General features: G+C 43.9%; 1 protein-coding gene across 2 annotated transcripts in view; it reads left to right on the top strand.

Moving 5' to 3' along the window:
• Nucleotides 1–21,949, top strand: part of SLC35F3 (solute carrier family 35 member F3) — a 162,065-nt gene that overhangs the window by 127,972 nt on the left and 12,144 nt on the right. For both annotated transcript variants that reach the window (XM_030268270.4, XM_030268269.4), the window contains one exon: nt 21,155–21,374. In XM_030268270.4, coding sequence (XP_030124130.3) covers nt 21,155–21,374 — 220 coding nt within the window. The remainder of the gene's footprint in view (nt 1–21,154; nt 21,375–21,949) is intronic.

Below are 21,949 nucleotides of genomic sequence, written 5' to 3'. Positions count from 1 at the left end.
GATGTGTTTGCTGCAAGAAACCAGACACAAGTAGTTTCAAGAAACAAGTGTGTTTCCTCCATAGCAATTGTGCTAAAAACAAACTGTTCTCTTTGTCAGTGCAGCTTCAGACACTTGCCACTATTATGCTGGTATCTGGAGTCTCAAAAAGCGTTTGTCTAGCTCAGAACAGTAAATAACCACAGGTTTTGGTGACTTGTAGAAACATCTCATTAGGGATATTTAAGAGATGACAAAGTCTTGTTATCAATCTCATGTCATGATCTGAGTGTGCAGCAAGAAATTATCCTCCCCCAAGTAACTCAGCTACCAAAGGCTACAGATGGGTTTGTCTTCAGAAAAAAACTCAGCTTTTACAAGCCTGTGGGCTAACAGCCATGACCATGTAGCTCTTCCACATGAAGTATGCTGGTGGCATCTACTAGATGTTGTGCAGCTGACAGGAAAAAGATGCAATAGTTCATTAGTTTTTTTCATTCCCTTTAATTCAGACATTTTCAAAAGGAATGGCACTGAAAGCTTTGTAGTACTGAAGGTGCATAATAATTGCATCAAAATTGCCCATCTGCGCTAAGGCAAGATAATTGCCTAGGCGTGTTCACATTTGCAGAAGAGATTTTGAATAATAAATGTTTATAAAGCCCTTCTGTCATCATGTTATCCAATCCTCACCCATGAGCCAAACTTTCAGTTCATTTATACTCTTTTCAAACCAAAAATATCTCATGTTGGCACAGCTCTGGTGAAGATGAGAATCTGGACTAGTGTAAGTTACCTGAAACTGTCTTCCAGCTCCCCAGCAGCATTTAGTAACCAAATGGAAAGAGAATAATCAGCAACCCCCTGATGATTCCTTACTAGGGTTATTTTCTGTATCTTTAATAATTAATTTGACTAATTACTAAAATTTAGGAGTGCCAGTGCTGATTTTCAGTGATGCTGAATGGCACTCCTTGCTGTGGAGCAAAGCTTGCTGAAGGGTCAGAGCCACAAAAAGGCTGACATGTGCCCCATCCTGCAAACAGCCCTAAACATCTATAGGTGGCTTCCAGCAGATATTTCCTCCTCCTCAGGAGTCTCCCTTCTGTGCCAGAGGTAAGGCGTAAGCAGATCTATCCCCACAAGCACAGACAGGCTGAAGATACAGTGGCACTGGCAGCAGCAGGTGAGATGCAAGCCATCTTAATTTGGCTTCTCATGGCTGATCTAACCTACTCCAGCAGATAAGCTCCTTAGCACACACTCAACTCACCCAAGCCTTTGAACACAGTCCCTCCATGCTCGGCAAAGTGCAGACAGCTGAAAGACTTGTCCTGGTTTATTTAAGTGCGTGCTTACCTGGTCAATCCCTCCTCCACAGGGACTCGGTTTATAGCCGCCTCTGTGTTCTGATGCTCTCCCCTTTTCTGGCAATTAAAGATGTAAATAGCACTGACTAGACAAGATTTGTTAATGCAGCTTTGTTTCTTCTTCAAGAATGAATTAATTGATTTTTCCATTAGGCTTGGTACAAATCATGCTGGTGTCCCCATAGTCCTCAGTGTGCCTGAGTGATTCCCGATAGCTGTCTTACAGTCTTCACAACACATTTCATGCCTCTTCCCTGCTCACACTGAGGTGTTCATTCCAGACCACCACTACACAACAAACAAAAGCAGGTGATTTGCAGTGAGATGGAAAATGTGTCCAGCTGAATGCCAGGTTCACCTGCTTTCTTCCACTATATGCCGCTGGTATTTCTGCTTGAACAGGAACTGTCATTCCTGCTGTGGGATCCCTTCAACAAAATAGCCACCTGCCTCCCCCATAACCAGCTAGCTGTGCAGCTCTTAGCTCATCCTTGGTGTTGTAGTGAGTGAGATTTTAGCAAGCTGTACCTCCTGGGTAACTCTAACATGGTGAAGCTGACCAGTTCTCCAGCACTGGGAAGGTAGCCAGCAACCCTAGGAGATGACTTAGCTGGTGTCCCCTGCTGCTTGGAGCCCTGTGCCTCTCAGAGTGCTTTGCCCACCTGCCATAGTGAGGTGCTTTGGATCCCTTCCCTGCAGTAGCAGGGGCTTGCCAGAGGAGCAGCTAACACAGAGAGTAGGTACCAAAACAGGCATTGCCTCCGCCAGGCTTCTGAACAGATAGCTGAAACCACATTGCTACTTTTGTCACTTTTCCTGGGAAACAATCTGTAAAGAAAGTCAGACTAAAATTAGTAACAATATGAACTACTGTTCAGTACATTTTTCTGTCTCTCAAGGGCTTAAGCTTATTGAGTAACCTCCCTTTCTCTCAGTTTCATCACAGTGCATTAAGTTTTGAGAAAGGGCTGAGTTCAAACACTGAAGCTCTTTATTCTAGTTGTGTAGGTGCAGTATTGATAGAGCCAAATTTAGCAGATTCCCTAGTGCACATTTACAGTAAAATGAGCCAGATTTTGTGTTAGGTACCTTGGGCGAAGAGGGGGAAGGGAATGACAGATAAGGATATCACAGGACACTGTGATATCTGAATGACTCTGTTGCCGGGATTTAGTGAGGCATCAGGATATTTTGGGTAGCATTTTTGAGGTTCTGCTGCTGGATTTTCCATTCTTGCTGAAGGCTGTGGTGGAACTGTAAAGATTCAGTTGGAAGGAGTGGTGAACCAGTAGTAAAAGCTGTTGGAAATATCTCCTTGTGGTGTTGTACATATGTGTGTGTGTGTATACATGTGTATGTAAGGCACCATTTGATATCGGCTACATGCTGAGCCCCTTTATCCTGCAAGAAAAGGGTTTTCCCAGGGAACTAACAGGCAGATATACTTTTGACAGTCCTCATAGAACATCCTGAAGATCAGGACCTCTCCTGCAAACTGCAATCTGTTGAAAGGAAAGTGAAGCCACAGATTTTGTGCTTTCTAGCTCTAGGATCAATGTAGGGTCATGCTCTCAAACAGGGTGGAAAAATTCCCTTGTGCACCAAGTATCTTGCCCTGGAGGTCTGGATAGAAAAGCAGAGTCTCCAGGATCAGGCCCGAGTTTGTTTGCTGAGGGAGCTGGCACCTACCTTCCCGCAGAGGAAGAAGGCTGCTCATTCTCAAGCATCTGCCTGCAAAGCACTGCCTGGTGCTGCACCCAAAGCCCCTTCCTCCCTGCCTGCAGACAGAGATGAAGCTCCAGGAAGAGAACCCCCAGCACTCACCTGCCTACAAGCCTTCCAAAAGAGAAAACACTCCTTCAGAAAAGTTTTTTGACTCTCTCCTGTCTCCTGGAATGAAATCCCACCATGGCTGATGCCCTGTGTGAGAGACACTGTACTTAACTTTCCTACATCTATTTTAAGATCCAAATTGATCACACACAAATCCTTTTGAAGTCTATGGGTAGTGACAATCTTCAGCCCACTGGAAAAGTCAGTGCATTAGTACCTGAATATGAATTGATGTTTTTAATTTGGTATGATCCTCCTAGGATTTAAGTGTGAAGGTGGCGTAACCAAGTAATTTCTTGCAGTTTGCTCATTTGTGCTGTCTGTGGATTATTTGTCAAATTCTTTTTGTATTATCTTGATGAAAAATTTAATCAATCTCACCAACACCATATCATTTATGTCTGTTCATTTAGGTTTTAGGATGATTTATGCATACATTAAGTGTGATTGCGAGCCATTTCCTATCACATGTAAACATCAATTGTCAAAGATCTCCAGGGATGCTCTAAGTTGCAATATCAGCCTCACATAAAATGCAATTACCCCATTCTGGCAGTGAACATGAGTAAAACTGGATATGCGGAGTTACTAAAATAATAGTTTATTTGTTATTTCACAAATTACAGTTAGTGAAAACTCCCTTCTAAGAATGGGACCACATACCCTAAACTTGGTATATTCATCCTTGTTACATATGCTATTGATAATGAAGAGAAAAGGCTAAATATATTTGTAATGAACAACCATAGCAGTAAATAAAATTCATATCAAAGAGCAGGCATTATTAGATAGATTAATATTTTGCTATGTATTTTGAAGATATTATTCCATGTTTTCTTTTTGGACAGTTGACATTGTTTGCTTCCATCTCCTATATAATCTTGTAGCTGCCTTCTCATCCTCTCTCACATGCTGGGATTATTTTAGTTTATGGCTCAGCCCACCTACCAACTATTTCAGCTCCTGAGATGCAGTGAGCTAATTAATGCATCTGTCATCTTACATGTTCTTCAAATGCTGGGAGCAATAAGGAGACAGCCTTAATCTTTGATGCCTGACTTTTTCTCCCAGGCTCAGGAAGCTGGGAGAAAGTATATGGCTTAACTCAAGCCATACACATTTTCGTTGCTGAACAGTTCATTCAGGTATTTTTGTTCTCTATTGACTTCTAATTCCCTTCCTCTCCTAGAGACATGCTATATTAAATCTCCATTATCTAAGCCCATGTCTGCTTTTTGCAGGACACACAGTCATGCAAGTATGAAATCAGCATCCAGGAAATCCTGATCTGGACCAGCTTGTGCTAGGTGCTTTTTCAGCAGGGAATAAAAACCACAGCACCTGTGCCACAGAGTTTGCCATCAAGGTTGAAGCACATACCTGCTAAAATCTGCCATTTTTCATTTAACTGGTGTGGGCTGACTTCTTCAGCTGCTGCTCACCAACCTGTGGAGGAGTCTCAGAGGGAGCATAAGTCTCATAAGGAGAAGCTGAGGAAGCTGGGGTCATTTAGCCTGGAGAAAAGGAGGTTTAGGGGGGACCTTAACACTCTCTACAAGTACCTGAAAAGTTGTAGTGAGGTGATGTCAGTCTCTTCTCCCAGCCAACAAGTGACAGAAGGAAATGAAATGGCCTTAAGTTGTGCCAGAGGAGGTTTAGATCGGGTATTAGGAAAAATTTCTTCCTGGAAAAGGTTGTCAAACATTGGAACAGGCTGCCCAGAGAAGTGGTGGAGTCACCATTCCTGGAAATATTCAAAAACTATGTGGCTGTGGCACTTGAGGATGTGACTTATTTGTGAGCATGGCAATGGTGCTAAATTGATAGTTGGACTTGGTAATCTTAGAGGCCTTTTTTGACCTTAGTGATTCTGTGATTCTTTGACTCTAAGGCTGGACAGAAGAATGGGGACATCAGGGAGATGCTTTTCTCATCTCTTCATGGACCTCACAATGAACCTAAGTAACACAACATGTGATGCAGTAGTAGAACCTGGCAGGTGAACAGGAAGGGAAATAATTCTAAACATCCTTGTAGATGCAAGTAACCCCAGGATTTTCAAAAGGTCCAGTTCCTCTTCTGCCTGAGATCTGCTTTCTGCCAACATAATGCCTCGATCTCCCCCAGTTCATGTCAGAATGTGACATTAAGGTGTCCAGATCTTACTAATGACAGTGATAGGGGAAGTCCTATGTGAGAAGCAGGCAAATGATGAGTCTCACTGCAGAGCTCCCCGAGGAAGCTTGCAACACTGAGCTCAGCTGGGCTGGGCTGGCTTAACCAAAAGCAATTTAGGAAATAAAAGGTTGAAAGAAATCTCAAAGTCTTAGAAAGATGTAAGCATGTTTTTCCAGATAAAGCCAACAAGTTATTTAGTTAAATTAATCTATGTCTGAACTTAAACTGAGGTAAGTGCTTACAGATATGTAGGCTGTGATAAATCCCCAGCAGTAATTCTGTTAAATTTTTCAACACCCCCTGATATGCATGTGTAAGGATTCACAGGCACACTGAAACAGGCTGGCTAACTGTGCTTGTCTCCTCTGCTTTTAACCACTCTCAGAACAGCACTGTGCCTCCTCCTCTCATGCTTTCTGCTATAAACTCAACCATTTTCATTTCCCAGGCAAACCACTGTACATGGCTGCAATTGCACTAACCATAACTACAACCAAAGGGTATCTGATCCAAATTATGTAGCACATTCTGATGTTGGCCTCTGGAGCCACAGATCTGGGAGAGGGCCAGAAAAGCCATTTTATAATTATAGTCTGTCACAGACCTTAAAAATTTGTTATTAAAATGAAGACAGAGCAGGCACACCCAGAGGGCAGGCATTAATCATGGCTAGATAAGGTCCAATGCTCTCCTAGGTGGCAAGCTGCAAGGTTTCAGCAGTAGCTGGCTCCTGCTGCAAGGACACCCTGTGCTTCCTTCCCTCATAGTGCTTTTACCCTGTAATAGCAGGGAGCAGATTTTTCACTGCTCTCTGTGCAGCTGCTCTGGAAATAGTGCGATGCTGGAAGCAAGGATCACAAGGTCATTTTCCAAAATGAAGGAAGGAATAAGCATGTCACAGGAGTAGAAGGTAGAAGACAAATGAGCCCGGTAATTTCATATCTGGCAAATACTTGGCTCTTCTCACTGCAGCTCAGCTCTCACAACCAACAAGCAGGAAGGAGGCCTCTTGCATAGCCCTTCCAGTCTCACTCAGAAAATCACAATCCCTGTTCTCCCTCTACCCATTAAATTCAAGAAGATGCCATAAACTACAGCTGTGTGTCACAAAGCTATTTCATTTTAGCCAAAAGTGAGTGCTATAAGAATGGATGTGCTGCATGCTTCACTGATGTAGATTAGAAGGAGCTTTATTCCTCTAGTTATAAATAGTCAAAGAACAGAAATTACTTTTGTGAGTTTAAATCAGGTTGTAGTACATGAGGGTCTTCCCTAATATTCTTATATTTTATTTTAGAAATCTTCTGTCATAAAAGGATGTTCATGGTATCTGAGCATCCAAATCTAAGAAAACTCTTTAATCTGAGCACCTATATCTAAGATTTAGATTTAGATGGTATCTGAGCATCTAAATCTAAGAAAACTCTTTAACAGGCTCTATTCCAGACATTTTAGTAAAGCTATTACCAGATGCACATCAAAATGTAATAGCACAGAAGCAGATAACAGCCAGAACATTTCCAGCATGAAATGCATTATCTATTCAGATTAAGGGAAATCTGTGTTAGAAGTTGTCATTTCCATTTGACACTTTCAAATGTCACAGTCATTTCTGAAACAAATCCAGATACCATGTTTCTGAGTCACCTCAAGTTTACTGCCATCAGTCAGTCTCTGCCACTTGAAAGCAAGGGCTGTCTTTGCAAGTTTTCCAGGAGCTCTTGCTAGACAGTGTACCTTCACCCTGAATAATCTGTATTCTTCCTCTATCTGCTCTGGTAATTCCCAACAGGTAATGATACTGTTTTCTCTCCAGAGATGTAGTCTTAGTGAATCCCAATCACCCTGCACCATCACAACATGCAGTCTTGTCACAGGAAGAAGTCCCAAATTTATCAGGCCAAGCATCCTCCTAGAGGGTGGTAAAGTCCTAGCTGATCTGTGCAGATAATCAGGAGCTTACAACAATGATTCATAAAGGCAATAGAGAAGTACTTTGGCTCTGTACTTACACATGTGTGGTTCAGACTGCTTTAGCTAATGAAACTTTAATTAATTTTCACAGCTCCTGAACTGCTGGGAGCTACACTTGTGTTACAGGCTGAGTGAAGGTACATGGTTAATGTATCCAAGGCAGGTTAAGCAAGAGAGCAGGAAAAGAAAGACAAGAAAGTGGCAGGTTGTCCTGGGGGACAGGTTTCTTCATGTGTGCCATGTCCCTGGTGCCTCTGCCGTCAGCAGCTGGACACAGGCTGGTAATTCTTGTGGGATCGAGGTCCATCTCTTCAGAGGCATCTCTGAGTGAATGCCTCACTGACACAGATTGATCAGAGAAGGAAGGGACAGTTGATGCTGTATTAGTCTTTCATTAATTTTGTTCCCAAAAAGACAAGTATGGCATTTGGACCAGCAGATGGATTTGCCAGTTTATTACCTCAGGAATTCTGCATCATGTGCCAAAAAGTTCCTATGTTATTACCATTATAAAAAAGGACTCATTTCTGGTTTTCAGACTTTCACAAAGTAAATGGGTATGTTCAGCAATGACAGGGTCGAAATCCTCATTTGTGGGTTCACAGCCAAGATCAGGATGGTACTAGCGATTATGTGCTAGCAAGGCACCAGCTCGCTTCTCCTCAGGGCAGTTTGCAAAGTGCTTCTCTGAACAGAACTGTTTTCTTTGCACTGAGGTTCACACAAAGCAGAGCCAAAAGAAACCATTTAGTAGGCAATAAAAATATAAAATAAAAAGAGCAAGTACATAAAAAATGTCACTAGGAAGGAGAGCAGTGTGTGCTGTAACAGCCTTATCCAAACCACACTGACATTCCCCCCACACATGCAGAGCAATGACAAGATGCAACTGCTTTTTATTTTCCCACTTCTGTGGCATCAGACTCTGGTCAAAGACTTCGGGTGCTTCACCACCTCTTATCATGTAAGAGGAAAACCTTAAAAATATAAATTATTTCATATAAATAATATAACATTTTAAAGCACAGATGAGCACTCTGAAGCATTGTATCTGTGGAAGGCTTCAGACTCTAAACAAATTTCTGCCTGGCCTCTGAAGAACAGCTGTGTATTCCATCCAAACACATAAATAATAATGGTTAGCATCCTGTTCAGAGGGACTCTCCTGGTTTCCATCAATTTGTAGTCACAAGCACTATTTAACTCCACCATCTCAAATTCAAGTCTTTTTTTAAAATATGGCAAATCTGAAACTACCTTATGCATCCCCCATCATGGTTCTCATTTCCAGGGACTTCAAATAGATCTCATTTTCTTATAACCTCTAAGCAGTGTAATCACCTCAGTGCCATAATCCTTTTGCTTACTTTTAGAATTAATTAATTTCTATCTTATCTCTCTCTTTTATTATGTTTCTTCTCTGTTCTTTTTAATATTACACTTGCTTTACTCCATTCCAAATGAAGCAATTAAAGGCTAATTAGGCATTTTATGTTACTACATTTGGTCTAAGGAGGATGTCAGCTGAAAAGTCCAGAGTGGGACATTGACAGCAGCTGGAAGAAAAGTCAGCACCGAAGGTGGCTGCTCTAATAGCTAACAGTGGAGGCACAAGGGCGTCCCACACATGTGCCACTCCACACTTCCAGTAGGAATCAGGGAGGTAAATAAAGCTACACCATTCAGGCATTCAAATGAGCTTGAGACTTAACAGCCGTGGTGCAACAACACAGTAACAGGGGCATTGCAGCTCTTTGGATCTGAGGTATGTGTTTATTGTTTCTCCTTGTTCTGGACCCAGGTTCACACCAGCATATCAGGCAAGGCTCTGATGGAGTTTGTCATTCCTGACGCTGCTGGAGGACATCTGCATCTGTCACTGTCTGTGGAGTGCTTTGGAGCTCTCCTGTGTCAGTGGCCACTTGTGGAGAAGATGCAGATGGGCATGTGGAGCCCTCAGGAGATACCTTTTCTACCCTGTGCTTTCTCAGCCCACAGGTAGCCCTTTCTCCCATGCAAATGACACATCTCTCAAGGAGAGAACTGTTGTAGTTTCTTCGGAATTTGAGGCTGCTGGCTTGAACAGAGAAGGAAAGGCAAGGATTACCTACTTCCACAATTCTGAAATGTCAAGGGCTTTTCCCCTGGGGTGTCTGGGGAGTTTCAAGGAGCTGATGGAAGGAGCTGGAAATTTTCTGAGCTGCAAAAGTAGGCACAAATCATGTTCCTAGAACTGTTCTGCAGTAGCACAGCTTCCTCTCTGGAGGGAGGATCTATCACAAAACTGAGTATCCTGCTCACTTCTTTGGAGTGTATAAAGGGGAAAAGTTCATAGCCTGCAGATTTATGGATCATGAAACTGATTCAGCTTTTGAACCATGTAAGAATGAGTGGTCCATCAATCCATAAGCATAAAAATAGCTTGAGAGAATTATGAAGATGCTGACCCCTCAGAATGCAAGAAGATTGAAAGACAACCATGTCTTATTTATCCTATAGACCCACCTCTCATGCCAGAAGGAAAATGAAGTTGATTCTCTGTACACTTCTGTCTTGAGAAGAGTCTTCAGAGAAGATTTTGCTTTTATATAGGATCCTCATATTATACTGCATGCAATTTTACAGATTCCTTTATAATTCTGAAAAATAGGGAGGAGAACATTCCTTAGAGACAAGGCTTCTGAATTGGCATGTGCATGATCAGATTTATTATTTCTTTTTAATATTTCCTCCACAGGTCTTATTTATGAAGATAACTATAAAATATATTGTAAGGCTATGGAGGGTAAAATTCCCCTTCCTCTCTTCAAGAAAGTACCTTCTTGGCTGTGTAGCTTGGGTCAGCAGTGCCTTTTATGCATCCACATAGAAGAGTTGTTAAGGGATAATGTTATTATTATTATTATTATTATTATTAGGGTTATTATTAGACTTTGCTTTCTAGGATGCATTGGGAAATTTTAAAAGAAATCTTATTCTAAATGGATCAGAGGCAAATTCCAAGAGCATACAGACGTGAGGGGTGAAAATAAAACCACCTTTCAAGTACAATGCAATCTGGGCTAGTTTTTGTTATAATTATTGGCTGAGTTTGTTCACTTCCATTATTTTCCACTATAGACTTAATTGATATTCATTAGGAATTAAAAAAATAAATTTCACTTAAATTGTTCAAATAAAAAAATTTCAAAACTTATTTTAGAATTTTTGTAAGCTTTATGGTAACCTGTGCTCTTCTTCAGTAGCTTCCGATTCAGTGAATGGGCATTTTATTTTACTGAAAATTTAATGAAAATAGACATGTACAACTTTTCAACCAACATTTGTAAAACAATATTGTTGAGGAGATGTTACCCTGAAAAATCCAAACCACACAAGTTCCTGAAGCTCTTCACTGTATTTACTGCTGCCTAATCCTTCATGAGTACATTCTCTTGGCATTTCAGCTACTGTGGCTCCATTTCTGTGCCATCCAGTCCTTTAAAAATACAGTAGGTGTTGGTATTTTTTAATTTGCATGTTTACTGTTCAAGCAACAAAGTGCTTATATGGGGAATGGAAATTTTCATGTTTCCCTTGGACAGCAGGAAATTGATTTCAAGCCATTCTCAGTTATTGCATGCTAATTAAGAGACATTAATGTTCCAGTAGCAGAGATGAAAGCCATTCAATTTCTGTTACATATTGCTCTGGTTTTGCCACTTATACTAAGGTGTTACACAAATTTAATGCAACTAGCAACATCAATGTTTTTGAAGGATTAGCCTGTTGGGAAAAAGGTTAAAACAAGTAAAGCTGCTTAAAATCTCAATCTCAGAAGCAATGGACATCATATTTTCTAAAACCCCTCCCTTTTGGCTCCAAACTCATTAGCTGTACCCATTCACCTCATGTGACTGCTGAATTTCTCGAACTTTTCAAAGATTGCTGTACTCTAAAAGGTGCTGTTCATTCAGGCTCTGGGATGAGGGTAGATACCATCACAGAGTCTTGAGACCTCCTCACTCCACTTCCATGGTCCCCCCCTTGCTCTGCTGCTGTGTGCAAGATTGGGATGACTTTGCTGAAGAACAGAAAGTAAGGGAGTACAGGGCAGAGAGTGCTCTGGTTTTGTGTTAAATGGACATCAGCAGTGCAACTAAAAAGACAAACAAACTTCAAACAGAAAAGATTAGCCTGTTCTTGAGAGGAGGTACTCTAAAAATGACCACAAATACAAGTATTTAGAAAAGATTATTTCCTTTCAATATCTCGTTTACTTAATGCATCTAGGGCAATTTGTGCATTGTGTCAGCCTCTCTATTATGTCAGCAAACTCTCAGCTTTCTTCTTCGTATAATTTTCCTTCTTTTCATAGACTAGCTGCCAAGTTAATGGTGTGTCTTTTGGTATCTCCTGACTCACGTACCTTCCTGTATTTCCAGCCTCCCGTCATGGTGCTGAACAATTAGGCTATGAAGTTGATTAGTTTATGTCCTTGGCCCAAGGCTGGCAGTGCCCGCAGCAAGGGCTAACAGGGCTTTGCCCAGCTGGAGCCAAACCTCCACACAAAGTCTCTCTGACAATCCACTGGCATACAGGTGCAAATTAAATATGTGTGTGAGGGTATATATATGTGTTTCAGTAACAGCTGTCTCAGGTTGTTTGCATAGGCCATTTTATCGCTGAGATATTTCTCTCCTCTTTGTTTTGCCTCTTGTCTTATTCCTTCTTCCAAGACACAGCAGCACTGTTCCCACTCCTATCAGCACCATACTTCTATATCAGCAGAGCACAGAAGCCAAGACAGCAACTACTAGAAAAGCATTTTATTCCTGCATACTTTTTTGGTCTGCCTATGCCAACCACTACAAAAATCTAATTTGCAGACGGCCAGCTGGCCAGTTTCTCCTAAAAGTTTCACTCTGACTATTCCAAAAAGTACTAAGTGGTTCAGGTCACAGCTGAAGAGGACAAGCTGGATATAAATCACATCAGGCCACGCTTAAGATATCCACAAGCAATTGCTGCACAGTTTCAGAGTCTGCAAGCCTTTCACACCCAGAACATCCACTGACGTCAATGGAAATTTTGGATGATGATGGAGAGCAGTGATGATGTTGACTCTGGCAGTCAAAGCCTTGAGACTCTAATGTTTAGGTTTTCTCTGCCTCAGTTTGTATATGCTGTCCCTCACCACACGCTGAGTGCCGCACAAATGCCTGACTGCATTTACCTCAGCACGGCCCTGGGAAATAGCAGCGGGTCTGTACCCTCATACCCCAGTGCCAGGTGGGACAGGCTGGCTGGGGACTTGTCCAAGCTCTTGCTGAAATTTTGTGATAAGCCATCACCATGGACCTCAAATTCAGCCTACTGATGCCCTTTCCAAGTGCTTTCCATGGAAGGCTTTCCATGCTTTTCATCTTTTCAGTAAATGAAGTACTGAAGCATTGCATAAAGTGTCCCTCCAAACTGCGGGGACCTGCAGGGAATTGCCTAATCCATTTGGGTTACGTTACAAATAATGTGGGTTTGTGGTTCAGGTTTTCTTCCAAAAACCAGTTTGATTAACTAACCTTTTAAAGCTCAACATTAGCAAACTCATTCATACTGGGCCATGCAGGACACAGTTTAGTTGTGACTTTGGTGCCAGCACATCTCCCCAGCCACCCAAAATACAGCCCCTGCTCCTGAGTGCAACACCCACCTGCAGTGGGCAAGGAAAAAAAGGCTCTGAAGGAAATCTTCTCACAGCTGGGATGCCCTTCCCCAGAGCTGGGTGTTCTCCCCCAGCTTGCCCAGGGGGCTGAGGAGGCTGGTGATGCTGAGAGCTGTGGTGCTGTGCTGCTCCTGTCCAGCAGAAGATGCACCTGCAGGGGTGAGAGGCCTTCCCTTCAGGCAGGCAGAGCCCCAGGGGTTTTTCTAGTTGCAGCTGCAGAGGATAAAGTGAGGAGCAAGTGCCTTTAGGGAAATGGTCCCTCTGGAGATCCAGCAGCCCCAGGCCACTTCCGTGCGACTGGTGCAGTGGGAGATCCTCAGGAAGGTCTGAATTCATCAGCGCTAAGGTGCTGCAAGCAGTCAGCATCCTGTTTTGGAGGATGGCAGCAGTCATTAGGTGCAAGGTACAAGCAGGAGCATTCCTGGGGCTTAGGAATTAAGGACATCTGCTCACCAGCCAATCTCCTGGGATGAAAATATCTGCAAGTGCCTGCAACACCTGTCTGTGCCAGCATGCTCCTGAACTGAGCATTCCTTGTCCTTGTTGCTCCTTGATGAACCCAGGAGAAGAAAGAGGTGCAGAGTTTAACTAGCAATGGTCATCTTCAAATTTTATGGCCAGCCATAGTCGCTGCACAAATAGGATTTAAAGAATCAATGTGACATTTGCTTTGGGCAAGATGGCTGTTTTAAGAGAATTACAGAGCCCTTTTACGAATTCCCTAGTTCATTCTTGGGCATTTTTGAACTCTTGAGTAAATGCTGTCTGATGATGTGGTGTTGCTCATTTTCTCAGCCTGCTCTGTAGCTCCCTAAGGACTGTCATTAGCTTCCATACAGATCATTAACTGCTCCTCACACCCTGCCGTGGCTGCCTGTGCCTGCCTGGACGTGGTGCTGTTGGAGCTGACAGTCCTTTGCCTATACTCCATTTGGGTGTGGTGGTGGGTCCTGGCATATTCTTCATCACACCCCACTGTGCACATGGGTCAGTTCCCTCCAGCTCATATTCCCTTCCAGCCCCATCTCAAACACCAGCAGGAACTGTCCCTCTGCTTGCACTGTGGGTATGCCAGTAACCCCCAGAAACCTTTAAGGCTTTCATTCCCCTCCTGCCCCTTTCATCTCCAGGCACTGATGCTGTGGAGGGCAATGTGCAGCGTGAGTACCTGCTGGCCTCTGCTCTGGTGGGCTCTAACAAAGATTTGAGGCCAATCCTGAGTGCTTCACTAGATTAAGTCAAGGGTTATGTTTCTCATGGGCTCAGAAAAAAGGTGCTTCACAAAGCAATCGAGTATAACTAAAAAGCTCATTTCTGTGTTCAAGTGTGATGCCTGCCTGGTCTGTGGGTGTTTGGAGCTTGCACATAGCAACAGTCTTACATTTTATTTGTATAATGCCAGTTGTCTAAGAGAGCATAAAGTACTTCAGGCTCTGGGTACCTCTGGGGTCCAAAGGCAGAAAATGTTGGATAATTCTTGATAATTTTAGCTACCTGACTGCTGAAGGTATCATGTCACATTAAAAGCTTCTTCTTGCCAGGAATACTTGCTGCGTTTTCCAAAATGTGGTTCAGTCTTGTTCTTTTAAAGCTTTTTTATTTAAATGTTAGTTTAAACAGTCTCTCATTAAGGTTTCTGAGTCTGTCTAAGACTTGTCTTGAAAATGTGTATTCAGGTGGTTTGTAAGATTTGTATTATTTGCTTCTTTTGGAGCCATTCTGGTCTACTATGTAAATCCATAGCTAAGCATTTCCTGGGACCATTTATTGTGCAAGTGTCTCGTATGGCATGTGTGCAGTGCTGAACAAAACCAATTGCTTCTGTCTCTCTCGTTCAGAGAAGGTCAGTCTGTGGATTTTTTATTTCATTTATTTTTTTTATTTAGAAGAAAACAATTTTCTTATTCCATTGCGTGTCAGAATTTATTTTCTGCAAATGAGCTGGAAACTCCCAGAACAGATAAAAGTTTAAAGGCAGAACACCAGCCCCAAACTAAGTGTAGAAACAAGTAATCAAGTCAGGTGCAGACATTTAAAAGTGGCAGCTAGATGCTTGATTGGCTTCTGTGGTAATTTCTCTCATTTAATAATGTGCTTATAGAAAAATATGCATGTGATGATGGGTGTTAAAAAGCCATTAGAGTATTTTAGATAAGCCACCCTTTGTATCCATCTCCAGAAACCGGTGCTGTCACTGGGGCTGGTGTTACCTCCGGGACTGCATGCTGCCATTCCCCTTAGGAAGGGTATAACAAGACTGAAGGGCCAGGGTTTGCAGCCCTAGTTCGGTTTGCAGTCCCAGCACAGACAGACTGGATAAGTACAGACATCTCTGAGGAGCGACAGTCCTTGACCGTGGGCTGCAGCGTTCCTCAGTGGGCACTGCAGGCAGCACAGCAGGCAAGGCACACCAGCACACCCAGCACAGATCTCAGACCTCTGCCATGTGGAAGCTGAGGAGAAAATTGTGCCTTCCCAGCACCTGGAAACAGTTTTCCTGAGGAAAGCTGGAGGCAGGGGTACACAGGTTTTGTTGTAGGAGGCCCAGACCAGCGGGGCAATAAAAGCCATGGCAGGAGTCCCGGGCATCTCTCTGCAAAGTGCTGAGGCCAGCAGGTTTATTCACAGCATTTTATGATCTGGGACACACCACAGGAGCCTCCGTGCAACTGTTCTGCTGGCATGTGAACCTGTGGTAACTCAGGAAAAAGGTGCTCAGGGACTGGTTTGATAAGGAACAGGAGCTGGCTATAAAAGAAACATACAGGAAAAGCAAATCCCCATCTCTCTGAAGGTGCAATCAACAGGCAGCCCTCATCCTGCCACTTTAAAGCACCCTGGGACTTTGCTTCTGTCTGCCCCGGCTTGCACATCTGTAAAATGGGTTTCATGAACTCATCTTTTTCTTGTACTGCTTTGAAATCTACCCACCTGAGAGGCTGGCTACCCTTTGGGTCAGTGCTGGCTCAAAGGGGAAAGAAGCAAAGCTGGAGGCATGATCCTTTTTTCTGAAAAACACATCCTTACTTTCATGGAGACCATTCTTGAAAATTATATTGAGTTAACTTTTATTTTATCTGTACAGCAGTCATACTTTCCCCCACTTGTGAGCTTAATGCATGAGAGATGCTGTGGTCCTAACAGGATGAATTACAAAAAAAGGCCCTTGTGGGTTTTTTTCACTGGGAGAAATTAAACTTGAGTCTAGTTTCCTTCTCTCTTAATACTGTCAACATATCTTGTCTGTCTACTTTTCTTTTGCTTACTACAACTGACCTGTGAGACCTCCCAGAAGACATGGCATGACATTTTAGTCCATGTCTTTTTTTTCTGTACATTGAACAGAAAATGTAAAACTGTTGCACATCTGCAGATTATTTATCCATGCCGGCCTAATTGGTGCAGGGATTAGCAAAACATGTTTTGCCTGCCAATCTCTAATCAAGAAGACAGATTCACTGGCACAGTGGTGGCTTTGCTGTGCTCCAAGGAGGTGATACTCACTCTGCTGAAAATCAGAAGCAATTTAGCCAAATTCAATTTGCAGTTACAGACCTTGCAAGGTCAAAGTAAGAAGCACAGTTGACAAAGAAATAATATTACCCTCTAAGAGCAACAGCAGATCCAAATCTGATTTGGAGGAAGAGGCTCCAGTATGAGCACTGAAACAATGAAAAAATTCTATCAAAAGTTAACAGTCTGGAAAGGAGAAATAACTGTCTTGTGCAAAGTATTCCCTTAGGATGTGTATTACTCCCAGAAATTTTCTACTTTACTGCAGATTTTCCAAAGATGTAAGCCATTTTTCAATGGCTTACAAGCCTTTTTGGCATAGGTTTGTTTTGCAGGGAGTATCAAGAGACCAAACCCCGGGCCTGGGGCAACACACTGTGTGTACTTTTTCTTGTTTTTTGTCTATCTTTTCTCTTCATAGGTGGGATTTGCTTTTTTTCAAAATATGAAATATTTTGAAATATGAATGAAAAGCATTCATTCCAGTATTGGCAAGATTCTATAAATTCATTTGCACAAGGTTCAGAGAAGTGGGGAAACATCACAACTGCCTAGCAATGGTTAAAGCCACAACAGGCAGTGGAAGGTGAATAGTGTTAAATATATGATTGTTAACTCAGTGGGGAAAAAGTGGAGCTTTACTGTCATATTTCATTTGCAAGTTTTATTTGACTGCAACACCTGCTTTCAATATAATTAACTCTTACTTAGCATAGAATTTTGGCACTGATGACTTCTGATTTACATCACTGGGGATGCTTGATTCCAGTGGCACAGTTACTTTGCAAGTATTGTGCTGGAGACCTGCCTAATGGAGTAGAGCTAATTTGCCATTTGCTGGGTTAATCAAGATACCTACTAAAAAGAGTATGAACAAGATCTAGTACATGAAAGCTAAAGAAACAAGCAAACAATTTAGAGTTAAAACACAAACAAAAGATTGCTGTTCCTTAAGCTTTTCTGTAGTATCTTTTAACCCAGTTCCTGTAGTACCATAACAGGCTTCATGTAGTCTGAACATGGATGTGGCACTTCTAGGTAGAAGTAAACTTTTCTGAATTGCTGCTGTGGCAATTAAGCTAGCACATTTCCCTTCCAGTCTTCTTCCTCTGATATTCCCTTCCAGTCACAATCCATACACAATGCCTTGTATTTATGCTTTAAACCAATTGCTGTGATTACAATGGACCGCCAGCTCATGATGGCAGAATTGAGGAAAATAAAGCAGGGAGATCATTTATCTCAAAAATACAGCATTACACCCTGCAATGCCAGAGCTCCTTGCTGTGTGCTGCCACCTTATCTGCACACAGCTCGGCACTTGCAGGGATTTACTCCTCACATAGATTATAGAGATTAGGGGGGACATCATGTCAGCAGAGGGGCTCTGCAGGGCAGCTTCTCTGCCAAAGAGAAGCCATGCTCAGCAACTGGGGATTCACAGGGCCAGGGCACACACCTGAGCTTTGCATCTACATTCCCTGTAGCCTTTCTGGCTGTTATCCACACCCAAAGTCCCACTGTTCCATGGGCAAAGACGGGTGTTCCCAGCAAGCAAAACTGTATCATCAAGAGAGTACCAAAGCAGCTTCTGGGCTGAGGAGGAAGGTTAGAGCAGCAGGTGCAGGATTTCTGGTAATGTGACCAGGAATAGGTTTGGTCAGTCTAAGAGCACAATTTCTCTTTTAACACAGTGTGGATGTGCCTATGTCTGTGCTGGGCCCAGAAATTAGTGGAGAGCAGGAACAAGTGTGTTCAAATGTTCTCTAAAGATATTTAAGCTGAAGGTTGCTTTTTCTGGAGTCATCCCTGAGTGTTTTGAGCTTACAGCAGAGGTTATACCACAGTCCTGCCTTGCTTCCCATAACTATTTATCTACCATTACTCACTGGAAACTCTCTTCATCAAACGCTTCCTGGTATGGCTTCACAAGCTGTGCTATAGCACCAAAAAAAAATCAGTTTTCCCATTAAGCAGTGGCAAACCTGGGGAGACAGTTACTTGTGAGAGGTTTATTGTATGCCACATACATTCTGGTGCACAAAATATGCCACATTCTCCCAGATGCTGCTCATACTTCACTGCAGATGCCAGGTCCAAAGCAGCCATATAACCCATCTGCAGGGGTGCCCCTGTTTGGAACAACAGGCTCGCTGTGGATGTGGGTGCATGGCTGGCAGCATCCTCCATAGCCCTAGGAGTCCTCAGGGAGAAACTTCCCTACAGCTCTGTGCTGGGTAAGGAAATCTCTGCCATAAGGATGTCTCCTTTGAAAGCTGGAGCCAGCCTATGAAAAGTAACTCACACTTGGTGAAGGCAGCCAGATCAGCTAAAAGGAAGCATTATTGTACAGGGCAAAGAGAGACTGCCAAAGTGGGCACTGCAGCTCAGGGTCATGATCCATGTCAGGGCAAGGCTGTCCTTTGGGGCAGCATGGCACTACACTGGATGCTTCAAGCATCCAGGCTGTGATATCATAGGAATCCAGTGGTATTTGCTAAACAAGAATCAGACCCACAAGGCAGTAAAAGCACATGTTTCTACTGTATATGAAATAGTGATAGCCAATTCTATATGTGGGGAACAGATTTTTGGCAGGGGGAATTTTTTTTCCCTAGGATAAATCCCAACATAAATTCCATTTTTTTCCTTTCATTTCAGTACAGCCTTTCTTCTCTCATACTTGCTTCATGTCATTTGATTGTAACTGTGCCTGTGTTCTTTTGTTTTCAGAGCATGAGGCTGGCTGCCTATAACACCCTAGCAGTGAAACCCTACATGGTGTCTTAGGAAGCAGGTTTAAGCCTTTAATGAAGTTTGGGACTGGCTTTTTCAGTGTGCCTCTGCTTCCTTTTGCACTCCCTGTGTCCTCTGTGGCAAGTGGCTGGCACAGTCAATGCTGTGCAGGACTGAAGGCCAGACCTGAAGTGGGTACAGTGTTTGTGGAAGGGGAGAATGGAACCTGCTGAGCACAGGCAGCATCTGTCAGGGTCATGAGCATCCCTGAACAGCCCAGCACAGCTCCAGCAGGTGGTGTGGTTTGCAGTGCAGATGGGCAGCTCTTCTACTGATTCAGAGAGGCATTAACAGGTTTGGCAGGGAATAGGCTGCTGCCAGCAGGCAATCTTGCAGAGGACGAGGGACACTGAGCAACACAATGCAGAACCAGCAGCTCAAAGGAAAGTGTCCATGTACAGCAGCCAAAGTACAAGGTCATCACATCCAGAGATGGGCAAGTTCTGCATAGCTATGATTTGATACAAGGGACTGGCAGGCAACAAAAGCCAATCAACACAAAAAAAAGTGTTTTCTCTACTTTGCAGTCTTGTACCTGCTGTAGCAGAGGGGCTACAGTTTGTGGATGCAGAGATCTGATGAGGCTCAAAGAACGGATGGGGGGTTTTTAGGTATTCATCTGGTACAGCCCTGTCTTCTGAGAAAGTGGAGCAAAACAATGCTTTCATCTGTGTCCAGATAATGATCTTTACATGCCCAGTCTCAGGAAACAAATAGCTTGAAATTCATGACAGCAATGAAAAACTATTTGTCCATCATTGTCAGCAGGAAATTTAATTCTGCTCAGGTTTTGTCAGAACACCCCAATGAAGAACTTCAGGGCCCCGGGGAGTTTGCAGGTTTGAAAGTGAGCAATGGCAGTGTGGGTCAGGGTACTTATGCTGGCTGCCTCACATACACCTTGCAGGCTGGTGGGCACAGCCTCAGCCCCTAGGCTGATTCATTCCTTCTTTGTGCTACTGAATTTCCATGCAGCTGGCAGTTTCCAGCTCTGCTGCCAGGGTGCAGGCAGGTTTCCTCCCCACCTCTGCAGCCCCATGCCAGCCCTGCCAGCAGGGCCAAGCTGCCCCCGATCACCTCCTGTGTCTTGTTGCTACAGCTGGGACACAGACAAACTGCTGGTGCTTCTCTCTTTGTGTCAGGGCTGAGCCTGCTCAGGCTGCCTCCTGCCCAGGGATTCACAGCACCCACAGCCTGGACTGCACACATGAGCTCCTGACTCCCACTGCTGCTCTCGCTGCTCCAGTGTGCCCCCAGGAGCTCCCATGCCATGTGCTCATCTCAGGGGGAGCAGGCAGATGTCTGCTGCCTCCTCCTGCTTCTTCCCTGATGCTGCTGGAGATTTGAGCCAGGACCAAGCCCTTGGGTGGAAAAACCCCAGACTGGGCTCCTGCAAGGCTTCTTCCAAGCCCCAAATAGCTGATCAGATAGGCACCAGCTTCCCATGGCTTTGCTGCCAACCCTGGGCCCTCAGCATCCTGGTGCCCACAGGGCTGAAGGGAGGAGGATGGCCCCACACCGCTTCAAGATGCTCACTTTGAAAGGACTGGTGAGAAGAGTGAGATTTCAGTCACCTCTCCCTTTTATTTTATTTTGCAGCCCCCTTCCGTGTTTGCAGCCCCTGCCTGTTTGTACCCTGTGCAGGTGCTGGCTGTTGCAGCAGAAGCTGAAACTTGGTTTGTTTTCTCCTCTTTAAGGTGTGTGCCTCTCTTTCCCCAAAGGAAAAGAAGAGGAGCAAAAAAAAGCCATATATTTGCTGCAGACTGTGACTGGCTTATGTAATAACACTGCCTTTCTTTCCTTATTTTAGGGAGTGCTGCCGATTTTTTGGAGACAATGGCTTGACTTTGAAGGTGTTTTTTACCAAGGCAGCACCCTTTGGTGTTCTTTGGACACTCACAAACTACCTTTACTTACATGCAATAAAGAAAATAAACACTACGGATGTCTCCGTGTTGTTCTGCTGCAACAAAGCTTTTGTGTTCTTGCTTTCATGGATCGTTCTGAGGGACAGGTTCATGGGAGTGAGGGTAAGTGACTCCTTATCTCTGTCTCCCCTCTTCCCCCTCACATTTGTGTCTTTTCTTTACCCCTTGCCTCCTGCCAGCTGAGTCAAGCAGTCCCCATGCAGAGAGCTGCTCATGAAGTCCTTGCAGAGCAGGGATGCAGCCTTCCCTGCAGCCTCCCCTGCAGCCTTCCCTGCAGCCTTCCCAGGTGCCTGTGAGCTTCTGGAGCCCCTGGCTCCCCCAGCACAATGCCTTTGTGCATATTCCTTCAGGAAAGAGGTGACTTGCTCCAGAGTGTGTCACAAATGATATGTGCTATCTCCCTACTGCTGTGGATGTGTGTCAGCCCTTGCCAGTGCCTTCCAAGGGACAATTCCCAGGCTGCCACCAGACCTGGTTGTTTCTAACTGCGCATTCTCGCAAGCCCTGGCCACACAACAATGCACTTCTGGTTCCATCCTCGGAATTCAACACCTTCCTACGTGTGACAGCAGGGTGGGACAGCTGTCTTCTGCAACCGTGTCAGGTAGCAGCAGCTGCAGACAGGAGAGGAGAGCTGGGCTGCCCTCGCCCACCTGTGTCCAAAATGCGTGTCTGCA

The sequence above is a fragment of the Taeniopygia guttata genome, chromosome 3, assembly GCF_048771995.1.
Source record: "Taeniopygia guttata chromosome 3, bTaeGut7.mat, whole genome shotgun sequence".
Lineage (NCBI taxonomy): Eukaryota > Metazoa > Chordata > Aves > Passeriformes > Estrildidae > Taeniopygia > Taeniopygia guttata.
This window is presented reverse-complemented; position numbering and strand designations above follow the sequence as displayed.